General features: G+C 41.3%; 1 protein-coding gene across 1 annotated transcript in view; it reads right to left on the bottom strand.

The window, feature by feature from the left end:
• Positions 1–1,127: 1,127 nt before the first annotated feature.
• Positions 1,128–14,848, bottom strand: part of LOC115144897 (RNA polymerase II elongation factor ELL) — a 40,285-nt gene continuing 26,564 nt past the window's right edge. The window contains exons 6-12 of the mRNA XM_029686013.2: positions 10,212–10,336; positions 6,397–6,529; positions 4,783–5,359; positions 4,327–4,393; positions 3,986–4,157; positions 3,779–3,823; positions 1,128–3,682 (exon numbers count right to left, since the gene is read on the bottom strand). Coding sequence (XP_029541873.1) covers positions 3,566–3,682; positions 3,779–3,823; positions 3,986–4,157; positions 4,327–4,393; positions 4,783–5,359; positions 6,397–6,529; positions 10,212–10,336 — 1,236 coding nt within the window. The 3' untranslated portion in view covers positions 1,128–3,565. The remainder of the gene's footprint in view (positions 3,683–3,778; positions 3,824–3,985; positions 4,158–4,326; positions 4,394–4,782; positions 5,360–6,396; positions 6,530–10,211; positions 10,337–14,848) is intronic.

Raw genomic sequence — 14,848 nt, forward strand, 5'->3', positions numbered from 1 at the left:
CAGATTCAGTCTTCCCAGCCTGGTGCAAGTCTACAATTTTGTTTCTGGTGTCCTTTGACAGCTCTTTGGTCTTGGCCATAGTGGAGTTTGGAGTGTGACTGTTTGAGGTTGTGGACAGGTGCCTTTTATACTGATAACAAGTTCAAACAGGTGCCATTAATACAGGTAACGAGTGGAGGACAGAGGAGCCTCTTAAAGTAGAAGTTACAGGTCTGTGAGAGCCAGAAATCTTGCTTGGTTGTACGTAACCAAATACTTATTTTCCACCATAATTTGCAAATAAATTCATTTAAAATCCTACAATGTGATTTTCTGGATTTTTTTCCCTCATTTTGTCTCTCACAGTTGAAGTGTACCTATGATAAAAATTACAGACCTCTACATGCTTTGTAAGTAGGAAACATTGCCGATTTTACAGGTTATCAAATACTTGTTCCCCCCACTGTATATTGTGGCTAATATATATATATATGCATATACTCCGTATTTTGGCAAATTTAGTACAACATCCGGGAACTTTTGGCATACTAACTATAGCCATACTATGACCAATAAGCATACTACTAGATTCACGTCATAACTAATATGGTTAGTGAGTATTCGAACACAGCTCCTGTTTCACTGTTAACTACTGCACTGCTGTCATCTCTACATGCCATGACAATGCTAAGTAAACACGTATTGATCAAGGACAGGTGTGATAATATACAATGAAGAGAAAACATACATTCCACACGAGTTTATCAAGAAAACATGTTTCAATGATTCATGTCCACAGAGCTAAATATAGATTTCCTGCCCAATTATCATGAGGAAATCATATTTAGAAATGGGGCAGGAAACGCAGTACATTCAACAGTAAAACAAATTAAACTGGGCAATTCAAGTACCAGAAATGAGGTAATTTAGAGCTATATGGGAACAGCAATAGAAAGTGATGTTTTGTGTATTCAGCAAAATATCAGGCCAGGACTGATAAGGGGGTGAAATCATGTTGTTTGGCCTCTGTACTTGACATTTGTAATTCTTTACAAATTGTCCCCAAATCTCAATTAAGCATAATGTGGTTTGTGTGTTTGAAATTCCATACAATAACCTGCAAAAACTGTCTCAGAATGACCAAAATAAAGATTTTAAATAATTTTATTTAAAGATCAGTCCCAGACCCTTATGGTTTCAAAAAGCAGGCTTTGGGTTTAAGCGACAACATCCCAGACTCTTTTCCAAAGCCATCTCTTTGCCAAAACAGCAGCATTTGTAATCATATGAAAACTTATACAACAGGTCACTTGGCACATCCAATTCATACCATGGTGTACTGTTCTGGCAGTTAATACTTAAACACAACTAGTTTCATATCCAAGCAAATGCATTTACCATCTTTATTGATGAAAAGAATGGATTGACCGCAAGTGAAATGTATACAGTAATCATATCAGAATGTCTCTATAAAACAACTCAATGAGAGTATGAGACCAGCGAAAAGTTGCTTCTTATTTAAAGAGCCCATCATTACTGGGTGATGAAAAGAATGGATTCTGGTCACAAAACATTCACCAGACCCCAATGTTCTCTTTCCAGATGCAATCTGTCGAATGAATCTTTCAGCATCAGCCATGTTGCGTAGTGTTTGGATTTCATGTGTGATGAAACAGTAAACTTACATGGAAACATCTAAGCAGAGGCATGTAGACCCATTTGAAGTGAATAAGAGCCCCACTCACATCTTAACCAAAGGCTTGATGACATGTTATAGGGCAATACTGGTTTAAAATGGGATGTTCAAAATAAACCAAACATTTGCTCTGAAATGGATTATGCCATTTGGTCAATTCCTGGGAGAGCATCTTGTTTTGGTATTAATGCTGGTCAGAACAGTCAAATAGTTTCCATATTGAGGTTTAAATCAGGGCTTTGCATGTCGTTGGGAAGCTGTTTCAAGTAAAGATACTAATACGGGTCATTTTAAGACATTCGGAAAGCATGCACTGATGGACAAAGTGAAAATACACATTTTGACAAAACCCAGGTAAGAGTAACTAATATTTGCAACAAAAAAAGTGGACTTTTCATATTCACATAAAATGGTCAATATCAGAAATGCATTAGTTGACTAGACCAAACTTGACTGAAGGGATTGAGAGCTTAGTGAAGAACAGTTTACAAAACATTACAGCTTTTCTGATCATTTCAGGGGCTTTCGGGACACGTTGAAGAGCTGTAATACTGTAGCCTGGCAGATACACAAGAAGGATAATTGAGTCATCCACTCCACTTGGAAGATGTGAGGCTGGTCCTGGGTTAAAAGTCACCTTGACAATCATATTGATGAACAAACACGGGTTTGAAAAATTAAAAAATATATATATTTTAAGAGCAAATTGTTTGTATTGACTAAAGGGAAATTATAACCAGGCATATTCCACTACATTGAACAGAGAAAAGTTACAATAGTAAATGCTGCTGCATGGGGTATACTAATATCTTCCAATTTATGATTAAAACAAACGACATTATGTTGAAGCTGATTATTCCATCTTCCCTGTTTGCATTAGGTGATATAATTTTGCCTGAGGAGAGTGGGTTTTGCACATTTCTGACAGTGAACTGGCTTTACAATTGCGTAGGGAAGCTGAAAACAACCTTGCCCCACAGCAGATCGGCATAGCCAAGTACCATCACTAACTATAATTACAGTTTACCATGACCAATTATGAAAAATACTTGACCAGCCTGTGTTAACCCTTTATATTCATTAAGCTCCTATCAGCCGAGGATGCAGCTGCTCTTCCATGATGTCCTTCTGGTTAAGACATATGAACAAGAAGTAAGAAAAGCCAAACAGAGGCACCTGTGCAGGCCTGACTGGAGTTTTTATAGCATTGTCTTTATTAATTGATGGGGAGTTGTATCTCTTTAAAAGGAAACAAATTATGAACAGCAACAGATGGATAATTTGATGGCAGCTTTTGCATAAAATACTGGCTGACATTCAAGATGAAGAAAAAAACAAGACACTGCCTTGTAGTACTGATTGAGGAGTGTAAAATTATAAACAGATCTTGTTACCCCTATGTCCAAAAAGAAAAAAATAAATTAAAAAAGAAAACAGTAAAATAGTTGATCAGAAAACGTGATATCACAATCCATATCTTTTTTTCTCTGAAACTATTTGCATTTGGCTTAAGATCTGCTGACTCCCTTTCAGTGCCACTATCACCCCCCAGTCTACAAACCAGGAAAGGCTGTTTGGAGATGTCCAAAGAATGTGGATTTTCCATTTCTACTCTTTGAGAAATCTGTGTGCACTAAGGTGGGCTGAGAGTATGAGAAACACCACCACAAAGCTTTTCCGGATGCAATGTAGCTACACACCGATCTGGCCAAACATGCCACAGTCTTAAAAAAAGAAAATATAATGTGGTCTGCTTTGTCCTCACTAGTGCTTTTGGCCCCAATGAGGGGAATACTCCCTTCATGGCATCTTTAATAAGTACTTTTAGAGCAAGCAGAATCCAGTTTCTTTCTCTGTCTGGTTTCCAGAGAGAAAAGAGTAAATGTCAAACTAGTGCCAGTTATGAAGTTGCTGATGATCATATTCTGCTATAAGTTTCTTTATATGTGCCAGTTTGTTGTGTAGATATTCACAGCGATTCTTCTCTTGGCTATAGTTTCGATTAGTCTGTGAGGGATAGAAAAGCAATCAGTATTTGCGCAGAAATTCCTTGAGCAGCTTTACGATTTTTTTTATTTTTTAAATCACAGATGCAAAGCTTACCTTTTTTATTTTACGATACTCTTGGAGTATCTGATTGTGGATTGTCTGTAAAAGAAAATACAAAACGATTTATAAAATGGATCAATCAGTGATTTCATTCGAATTTTAATCCTGAAGTCGAACATGAAAACAAAAACTCAGGACGGCACCATAGTGCAGCTGAAGTGCTTAGGCAGAACAGTAGTCACAATGCTCCAGGGGGTGTACCTTGTACTGGTCTGTGCCTTGTTGGAGCTGCTTGAGCTCAGTGTCGAGCACAGTGAACTGCCGAGTGATGCCCTCTATCCGAGAGTGGAGGCCACGGTACTCACTGTACTCAGTATTAAAGTCATTCTTGTAGGTCTGACGCTGCTCGGAAGAGCCAATCACGGTATACTTCCTATTCAGAGGGGGGGAAGGGAGGGAGGGAAATGCAGAACTAAGAAAGAGGAGTGATTCAATGAAATACCTTTCAATTGCGCACTTTCCATGTCGTCAAGATCTGTTGCTGGAAACAGTCATTTCATTATTCATGTATTGTGGTTTTGTAAGAAGAAGGAAGTGCTTACGATAAATAGTCTGCCATCTCAGTCGATGACGAAGGAACACTGGTGTTGTTGCACATTCCATTGAGATCTGAAAGGAAGCACAAGGTGACTTTGTAAGATAACCCTTCTCCATTGAAGCCGATACATGAAGACTCACTATTTATTATCACTTACATCAGTCAGGGCTTCCATTCACAAGAACGCAGACTGCAGTAATCTAGGTATAGTGTTCATATATACATTTGATCAATTCATGTCAATTGGGACAAAATCAGATATTTGAACTGTAAGGATGAGTATGTGTTGTCTTTCCATTGTGCAAAATGTCTGATGAATTACCCAATTTAAAACTCATGAGCTGGAATCATGCTTAGCAGTAGAGCTTCCCAATTTTGCCAATCGGTCACCTGATTTAACTGAGTACCAATGTGATTACTACAAACAATGACTATAGATCTCTATACTATGACAACTCACCTGTGCTCCTGTGTGGAATACTGCTGCTCTTCAGGTTGTCAGGGCTGGAGGTGATGTCACAGGCCTTTCTTGGTTCAGGAATACGCTCCTCCACTCCCTTCCTCTCTTTCTCTCTCTCCTTGGACTTTTCCTTGTCTTTGTGTTTTTTGGACTTCTTCTTGGACTTGCCGTGCAGGGAAGGCGAGGAGCTCTTGCCTCGGGGCCTGTCGAGGCCCATGTGTCTGGGGGACGAGTGGCCCAGGCTTGGTACGGAGAGTGCTGCAGGCCCAGAGAAGACGGGTGGCTGGCTCAGTCTCTCGGCCATGGCTGCCTCCTGGCTCTCACAGTCCCGGCCATTGTGGCTGGAGTCATTGCTGACGTCAGAGAGTGGGTCGAAGGGCCGGGGGATGTCCAGCAGGGGGAGTTGGGAGCTGGATGTCACACTGTCTCCTACTGCCGCGACCACGGCCCCGCTCACCTCCTTCCCATTAGAGGAACTCAGCTTGCCATTTACTGGTCCCGCTGCCTTGTTGGCGAGGTGTGATATCCTGGGCTTTTTGTTGGCCAGTGGATCGATGAAATCTGCAGCCGGCCGTTTCTGGCAGAAACAGAGTTTGAGGCACAAAATGAAACTGGGAATGTGGACTCATTTCACCTCTAAGGATTCTGAGAAAATCTATGAGCTATAGTTTCTATTGATGACACATCAAGATAAAGAATATATACACAAATTAAGTTAATGTGCTGTGCTGGTGAGAAGTAGAGGAGAAGGTCAGAGTAAAAGGGAACTCAGCTACACTGAGTGTATGATAACCGTGCCCTTTCCACACAATGCATGGTATTGTATTACTAACAGACTTCATTTGAACCGGCCTACACTAACAACTTTAGAAGTGGCTGACCTAATCACAGTGGAACAGGAAGTCCTTGGTTCTGAAATAATACTAGGCCTAGTTTAAAGCCCTGTGGATCGGCACAGCTCCTTAACCTGTTTAGTTTGGCAGAACTCCTCGAACGTCTCTCACCAAACCAGACTGGCCACATAGACAACTGCTCCGCTGTGGGTTTCTGTTTACAGCTAGTGTTCCAAAACTCCCTTTTTTCAACACCATTGCACGTTTGTGTGTACGAAGGAGAGGGAGACTGGAGTGTGTATTTGCTAATGTTTAAGGGAGGGAACGGAAGGGAAAGGACATGAGGTGTCTGAGGTGAAAACCCAGAGGGGAAGGAGCTAATAATAAAATCTATAGTAACTCCACAGAGAACAATGAGACAGATATTTCCCTGGATGTATAAATGCTCCTTGCTTGTTCTGCCCACTATGACTAATTTGCTCCCATTGGAAACGACAAGCTGTGGTCTCTCTTGGTTTAGTTATAAAAATCTTTGGTAACTCCTCCTTAGAGGACGCTCTGTGAGGACGGTGGAAAAGAATAAAGGGGTGGAGGAGCATGGCGCGTGTAGCTCAGTTGGTAGAGCGCAATGCCAGGGTTGTGGGTTCGATTTCCACGGGGGACCAGTATGGGGGAAAAAGTATGAAAATGTACGCCCCTCACTACTGTAAGTTGCTCTGGATAAGAGCGTCTGCTAAATGACTCAAATGTAAGAGAAGGAAATGGAGGAAGAAGAGTTTACCTGCAACGGGGAGCTGCTGGACAGCTCTTTGGGAGGGCTCACTGGGAGTGGGACCTCAACTGGAGGTGGCGGAGCCACTGTGGTGGTGGTCGTGGTCGTGTTCTGAGTCTGACTTTGGGCCTGACTCATTTTCCTAAAACAAAGCAAGTCACAAACTGAGTCACCACACAGTGAGACATAAATAATACATTGCAGAGAGGCCAACATTTTGACTTTCATTATTTGGGCGAAAACTGAGTTCGGGTTAAATCTATTGCTGAAGTAGGTCGAGGCACATTGGGGCCATACCTGCGAATATTAGAAAAGTGTAAACTTTCTCAGGTCTCAAAATCAATCAGCGTAGTTGCACTTGATGAAATACTACATACTGTATATCCACCAACCAATGGCATTTCTTAAAATAGGTCAAATTGGCCACCAGCAGGATATTTTAAACCTCCAGATTGAAGTGTTGAATGCCAGTATAGCATGATGCATTCTTGACTAGGCTACTAACGTTAGACAAAATGCAAAAGGCAAGTCTTCGCATATAGGCCCATGACAAAAATCAAGTTTTTGCTAATCCGTTACACACACACACACGCTTCTGTGGGAAAAAGATCAAGGTCTATACAACATTTAATGCACATGAAAGAAGAAAAAAAAAGAGTCAAAGAGCCATGGCCTTTTCAATTGGCCGTCATGTACCATCATCGCATCCTGGTGGTACACACTGCCAAAGAGTTTGACTCTAAATTGACAGTGTACATTAAAAGGACAAATCCGACAACACTGAAAAATTTAAAAAAGTGGTTAAAAAAACAATGTTTGGTGAACAAATGTTTCATTTTGGCATTATAATAAGGTTGGTAGCAACATGGAAAATCTTTGTGGAAACCTGTTGCAGCTCAAGTTGACAACAAAAAAATCCACAATGCAATTCTCTGTGCTGACTGGGGTGGGGTGTTCTCTGCTGGGTGGGGTGTTCTACGTTCCTTCATTCATTGGATCCATATCTCCTTTCTATAATATCTCTAGGATTTGGCACCATGCGATGCACCCCCCTGGACCAAAGGGGCAGACAAATAGGAAACATTTGCAAGACCCTGTTAAATTACACATTTCCTGAGGTCAGAATATCAACAAAAAAATATGATCAATGGCTCATTCAAGAGTTGTGACATCAGATAGTATTGAAATCTGACATGTATGATAGACGTTTTCGCGATCTTAAAGTCGTATTCTTATTAACTTCCAATGTAGCGAAAGAGACTTCATCACAGTGCTACATCATGCAGGACGGATTTCTGCCTGCTTGAATGCCAATAACTCACAGATACACATGAAAACATTAAATGACCCAGGTAATCAACAGATCAGAGATGCACAAAAACAACATAACATTCAACAAACATTTTTGTTAAGGAAAACACTGTTCACTGCTGTCCTCGATTCAAAATAGCTCATGTGATTATAATTAGGCATATAAAATATTGTACATGTAAAGTGTAGCCTACATGTCTATGTAATATAGCAGCGATTATTATTTAGGTAGCAGTGCCAGTAGCCTGTGTGTCATCAAGATATTTAAATGTATTTGTAACAGTTATTTACAAGATTTTGGCTCCACTTCTCAACACAGCAACACAATAAAAGGTAATTCCACATTTCAAAAGGGGTAAAAAAAAATTAATGTGAGATTCAAACCCTTTCCATAATCTGCGACAATTATGCAGAGCTAGGCACTACATAGAGCTATTTGACCAGTCAGTCAAGCATGAGATCTAGTTGTTTTTTTATCAGAACGTGCCGTTCGCTTTCAGGAACAAGTGTTGGATTATGTCCAACTACATCAACGTGTTTATTTGAATCATATATAAAATCACCACCAGCTGTGCAGGTTAACACAGAGCTAAATCAGCCAGGTTATCGGCGGGTAACAGATAACATAGTGTGTGCTCACGAACAACTACTTTGACGGTTTTAAATGAATAATGCGCATTGAGATGGAGAAAAAGTTTAAACAAACATTTTCTAATGTTCTGTTAAGGGATTTTTTTAATCAATAATGACTAATTATGTATACATTTCAATCAGGACTGAATAATCAGAATACTATTATGTTACTGTATAGATGTATGAATATTCTTTTAATCCTAGTACTGAATATAATGTGTGTAATTATAATCAAGAATTAGAACAATGACTGTCTGTTCCTTGGTAGAAACGAATGAACTTATCGTCAGACTGGCTAGAATGCTTATCTACACAGGAAGACCTTGGCTCGGTCATAAATGATCTAAATTGGTGGGAACGATGTAGGAAGACTTGAGAACTAAACTGCCATTGTACCGGAGTGGAGGAGAGACGGGACAGTTCGAAACCTAATGAAGTGATTTTCAGTTTATAACCTGTTGTAAATTGTATCATGTTCAGTACTCTCGAGAATAAACGCTAGTGCTTGATTTTGAGACTGGTCTCCGCCCATTTTATGCAAATAAGTTTCTTACAAATCCTAAGAAATGGGCGGAGTGTATTAATTTAATTGGGTATTAAACATATAGGAATTTAATTCCTCTAACATGTTCACAAGTAGAGCCCCATTGAGTTGGAAAGTCTGCAATGAAACTAGTACTAGGTGGTTGTGTTAATTCATAGCACCAACTCCAAGGTTAACTCTATTCCCTGTTCCAATGGACCTGTGACATATTGGCACATATTGACAGCATTATGGTGGCCTTGCTCTACATTGTTATTTTCCTCAACTCAATGCCATTCCGTCTCAGACAGATACAAATAAAACTGACCTGGTTTAACACAAGTCAGACATCGTAAACAGATAATTGACACAGCCTTGGGTGAGATGTTAAGTTACAGTTGCATAAAAAAATAGAAAGGGTGTGTAATGTGTACATAAACAGAAGGTTATTTTTGTATGTTGGTAGTGTGGACAGTAGGGGGCAGTGGGATACACTGGGGAAATCTCCAAACCCCACCCCGACAGAGAGCGAGTGGTAGGGAGGAGAAAGAGGGAGAGAAAAAGCAAGAGTGCGCTAGAGGGGTGGGGAGAGCAGACTAGGGGAAAGGCTAGCACACTGAAGACGAGCAAGCCCAGGCCTGGACCTTGGACCAGTGCCACCTCACACATGGATCAGCATGTGCTGGAACAGTGTTGCATCACAGGCCTTCCGATCATTTTGCTCACTACTCTTGCGTGACTACAGCTGGTGTTCAAACTTTAGGGGAGGGAGGGTGGTCAGCTCATAAGCTAGCCAAGATTAAAGTCCAGTCCAAAAAGACATATGGTTGAAATATATTGCTTTGGGATGACTTCCACAGAAACATTTAATAATTGAGTGTGTGAAATATTCCCTGCTATATTGAGTCCAAAAAACTTTGGGTCAACTCCGTAAACCCAGCTAAGCCCTCTGCAATGCCTGCTCTAAATTTAGCTGGGATGTGCATTTCCTTACTGCCCCAGATCTTAAAAAACAGCTTTTTCCACTGGGTTCCACCAAGAAAAAAAGCCAGCTAGTTCTGTCAACAAAACAGGGCAGAGGGAATACTCAGAGCAGGGATCCACACAGAGAGAGCAGTGCCTGGTTTCAGACTAGAATCTACTATTCCCTGAGCATACCTGGAGCTCCTGGGATTCTATGGAAGTTTGTTTAAACCAACACACAAAGCAGAGGTGATAAACTCCAGAAACCAATGTGGGGTTGATCCCATTATTGCTGGTTTATGCTGCTGGCAGTTATTGACATGTGGAGCTACACACAAAAGCATTGGTTTAATATGGCATGCGGTATAGTAATATAGCACCAACTAGCACATACCGAACAAGGATCCGCTTCAGAAGTTGCTGGTCTCCCTCAGTGTAGCCTGGCCAGTCCTTCTGAATGTCCTTAAACAAAGAGTCCTTCAATGTGAAGGTGTTGTCTCTCCCATTTAGGTTAGCCACCTAGAGACAAGCGACAGCAATGAGTGTATTACAATAATGCCATGATGCAGTATTCTGGAAGAATGCATTTCCTAAGCCTGTTCTCAAGAAATGCACCATTATTAAATACCCTGCACCACTGGCAGTGACTGACTTGTTTGCAGTGGGCTTCAGGGCCAGCTAGGACTTACCTGTAACTACAGGCTAAGCACTGGCTCTAAGTGTCTTGAAGGCTTGGGTCCTGTGACTAATTTATCAGTTGTGGGACAGAGCTCAGAAGGGCCCTCGGTTTGCCAAGGTCCAGCATACCCAACCTGTTGTGAAAGGCACTCTACCTTATGAGCATGGGTGTTATAAAATGGGTGGCACCGGCCTGAAATATGATTGACCCCATGTGAATTGGGGGGAGGGGGAACTAAGGGTGGCCAGAGCACTGTCAATCTGGCTCAGATTAGAGAGAAAATACAGTGCGTTTGTTCTGGCAGTTTAGTGGGCTGGCTTTGGGACCAATGTTCCCTCTATTTCCAGCACCAAGCAAATTTCAGGTCTGCTGAGCACAAACTTGGATGTCTTGAAAAGTCAGTACAACTTCCAGCGTGGGTTCGTTGTGAGCACAGAGGCTGTGCCTGCTTTAAATTAAAACTAGGGTTATCCCGACTAAAAATAATCTTGGTCAACCAAGAGTCGTCTGTTCTTTCGACCAATCGAATATATAGATATATAGGAAATAGACATCCTATGTTTTTTAATCAAATTAACTATATGCACTGAGCTTGTATGATGTTTTAAGCGAACTGTTCAATTAAATAATTAAGACACAAAAATGACTAGATTTAGTCTGCCCGCACTCACGAGCAACCGTTGTCTCTTCCCTGCTGCTTGCGACCACCACAGAACATCAACAGTGTGTATCGTGCTGCTGAAGCTGCATCATAATTACAGCCATTTCTGACTGAGAAGTTGTTACAGAAATCCCTAATTTGTTTAGGAAAACCCATCCCTATTCCCTCAACCCTTGCTCTCTTTACGTGATGTATGCAGATGACCAACAGGGCTTGACCTATAGCATATCATATTCACATAAATAAATCGATTATAACAAACTCTGAACACATAACAGCAAAATGAATGCATAGGACTTGACAAATAAACCTGAAATGGGGGAATGTTTACTGGTTGCTCAGGAGGTAAAGGGGAAGTCAGATGTGTGGAAAACAATTGACTTGTGGAAAATACTGATCAAGAAAAAGGAGCAAGTGCTGCATCCCTATTAGGTGTGTCAAACAGGTGCTGTTAGATTACAATACAACATTTCTGAGCGATTGGAACAATGTAAAAAAAATAATAAAAATGAAGCGTACCAGAGAGGCTGTTTATTACAGCAAATACTAAAAACAGTCATTCATTTGTGAATGTAATTTCTGAAATGGAACAGTTTAGGCCTATTTAATATTCAATGGTCACTTTGCTTTTTTTTATTTTAAAAAACAAATGCTTTGATTGCATTTCAAATCATGAATGACTGTATGCAGTGTTATGACGAACTAAAAATGAATGATTGATACAGTAGCCTATAAAAGTATTGAAATATAGACCTAAGTAAGTTACGGTATTAAGAATTAACAGGATGCGCTCTTAGGCCTACAGCTTGATGGTGGTTATACAAGGCTGGGGGCTCCCAAGCGGCGCAGTGGTCTAAGGCACTGCATCACAGCCGGCCGTGATTGGGAGTCCCATAGGGCGGCGCACAATTGGCCAAGCGCCGTCCGGGTTTGGTCCGAGGTATGCAGTCATTGTAAATATATATTTAAGGCTGCTATACTAAGCCTATTAAATGATAATGAAATTAATTAGCATTAGCAATAACAATAAGGAGATCAAGGTTATAATTATTATGAACAGTGTAAACACAAATTTAATTATAAATATTATCTAATGAAAAAAAAGTGTGAAGCCTTTATTACAGCATAGCAAAGATTAAAAACAGACTCATTTGTGGTTGCCTGAGGCTTGGTGCTCACAGAGCCAGTAGGCTATTAAACACACAAACAAGCAGGATCGGTCTTATTTTAGTAGATAAGGATGATTTATAAAGCCAGGCACATTTAACAGTTAGGCTATTGATTAAAGACCTAATTAAGTTGGGGGTTTCCTCTCTCCTCACTTTTCTTAGACAATTAAGACTAGGGCTGTTGTCTCATCTCTATAACTCCGCTGCCGCCTCCGGTGCATTGTTCTCAATACCAATATGCTGGATACCTTTGCTATTATGCACATAGCAACATGGTCTAGGAAAAGGCGCCAATTCAACAGCGCACCGACGTGTTTCAGAATCGCTATCCAACGTGGGAGAAAACATGTTATTTGTTTCGCCATTGTTCTTACATATGACCATATAAAACTCAGTAAAACAGAAACGTCCCTTTTTCGGGACCCTGTCTATCAAAGAATTCGTAAAAATCCAAATAACTTCACATCTTCATTGTAAAGGGTTTAAACACCGTTTCCCATACTTGTTCAATGACCCATAAAAAATTAATTAACATGCACCTATGGAACGGTCGTTAAGACACTAACAGCTTACAGACAGACAGTAGGCAATTAAGGTCACAGTTATGAAAAATTAGGACACTTAAGAGGCCTTTCTACTGACTCTGAAGAACACCAAACAAAAGATGCCCAGAGTCCCTGCTCATCTGTGTGAATGTGCCTTAGGCATGCTGCAAGGAGGCATGAGGACTGCAGATGTGGCCAGGGCAATAAATTGCAATGTCCATACCGCGAGACGCCTAAGACAGCGCTACAGGGAGACAGGACAGACAGCTGATCGTCCTCACAGTGGCAGACTACGTGTAACAACACCTGCACAGGATCGGTACATCTGAACATCACACCTGTGGGACAGGTACAGGATGGCAACAACAACTGCCCGAGTTACACCAGGAACGCACAATCCCTCCATCAGTGCTCAGACTGTCCGCAATAGGCTGAGAAAGGCTAGACTGAGGGCTTGTAGGCCTGTTGTAAGGCAGGTCCTCACCAGACATCACCGGCAACAACGTTGCCTAACCCACCGTCGCTGGACCAGACAGGACTGGCATTAAGTGCTCTTCACTAACGAGTCACGGTTTTGTCTCACCAGGGGTGATGGTCGGATTGCTGTTTAAGACATCCTCCTCCCTCATGTCATACCTTCCTGCAGGCTCATCCTGACATGACCCTCCAGCATGACAATGCCACCAGCCATACTGCTCGTTTTGTGCGTGATTTCCTGCAAGACAGGAATGTCAGTGTTCTGCCATGGCCAGAGAAGAGCCCAGATCTCAATCCCACATCTGGGACCTCAGCACGTCTGGGCCCTGTTGGATCGGAGGGTGAGGTCTAGGGCCATTCCCCCCCAGAAACGTCCAGGAACTTGCAGGTGCCTTGGTGGAAGAGTGGGGTAACATCTCATACCAAGAACTGGCAAATCTGGTGCAGTCCATGAGGAGGAGATGCACTGCAGTACTTAATGCAGCTGGTGGCAGATACTGACCGATACTTTTAATTTTGACGCCCGCCCCCCCCTTTGTTCACGGACACATTATTCCATTTGTTAGTCACGTCTGTGGACTTTGTCAGTTTATGTCTCAGTTGTTGAATCTTGTTATGTTCATACAAATAGCAGGTGACAGTGAGAGGACATTTCTTTTTTGCTGAGTTTACTATTTCAGTAGCACATGTCTTAGAGTGATGGACTGTGCCATCCCCACAGCCTCCACAATGGATCAGTCCACTCAGACAGGTGCCAATCAGACAGGTCTCTTGTACACAATGATCACCATTTTTTTTTTTTTGCAACTTGCTCGACTAAAGAAATCTCGGTCGACCAACAGCCTATCGACCAAACCGGGTCAGCCCTAATTTTAACAGTGGCCAAGTAGACGACTGTGTCTTTGATAATGTAGGCCTACCAGAGTGGCCTACCATAAAAAACAATGCAGAAAATCCATCCCACAACATTTTAACATGGAAGTTGCTGTTCTATCCTTCAGCCTACATTTTCAGCCATGTTGTATTGTGTTTGATGCAAGAAACCACAATCAAATAAAATGTATTAATCACATACCATCATCACTATAGAGTATATGACAAATGTACGCTACTCTGCGTATTGGCTACTTAGTTTATTCAAGCCTGTCTAGAAATACAATACCCTTTTAATAAGACATAAAAAAGCTCTTGACTCGCCTTTCAAAGAAGTCTAGGAATGTACACGTTTTGTGCTCTTGTAGGAAGCAACCACTCCCCCATTGTGACCGGAAATAACTGGAATAATAACTCAACTAGCAAAAAATACAAACATATGGCTACATGGAGCCTTAGTTTTAATCTCAAAACAAGTGCATCTATTCCTGACCGCTTGTGCCTGTCAATGCAATAGAACCCAACTCCGACACACTCTGTAAAATCTCCTGCATTGTTAGTTTTGCATTAAGGTTGGGTGATATTTGGGTAGAACACTACGATATGTTACTCCAGAGATCGCAATAT

Source organism: Oncorhynchus nerka, linkage group LG17 (genome assembly GCF_034236695.1).
Source record: "Oncorhynchus nerka isolate Pitt River linkage group LG17, Oner_Uvic_2.0, whole genome shotgun sequence".
Classification (NCBI taxonomy): Eukaryota; Metazoa; Chordata; class Actinopteri; order Salmoniformes; family Salmonidae; genus Oncorhynchus; species Oncorhynchus nerka.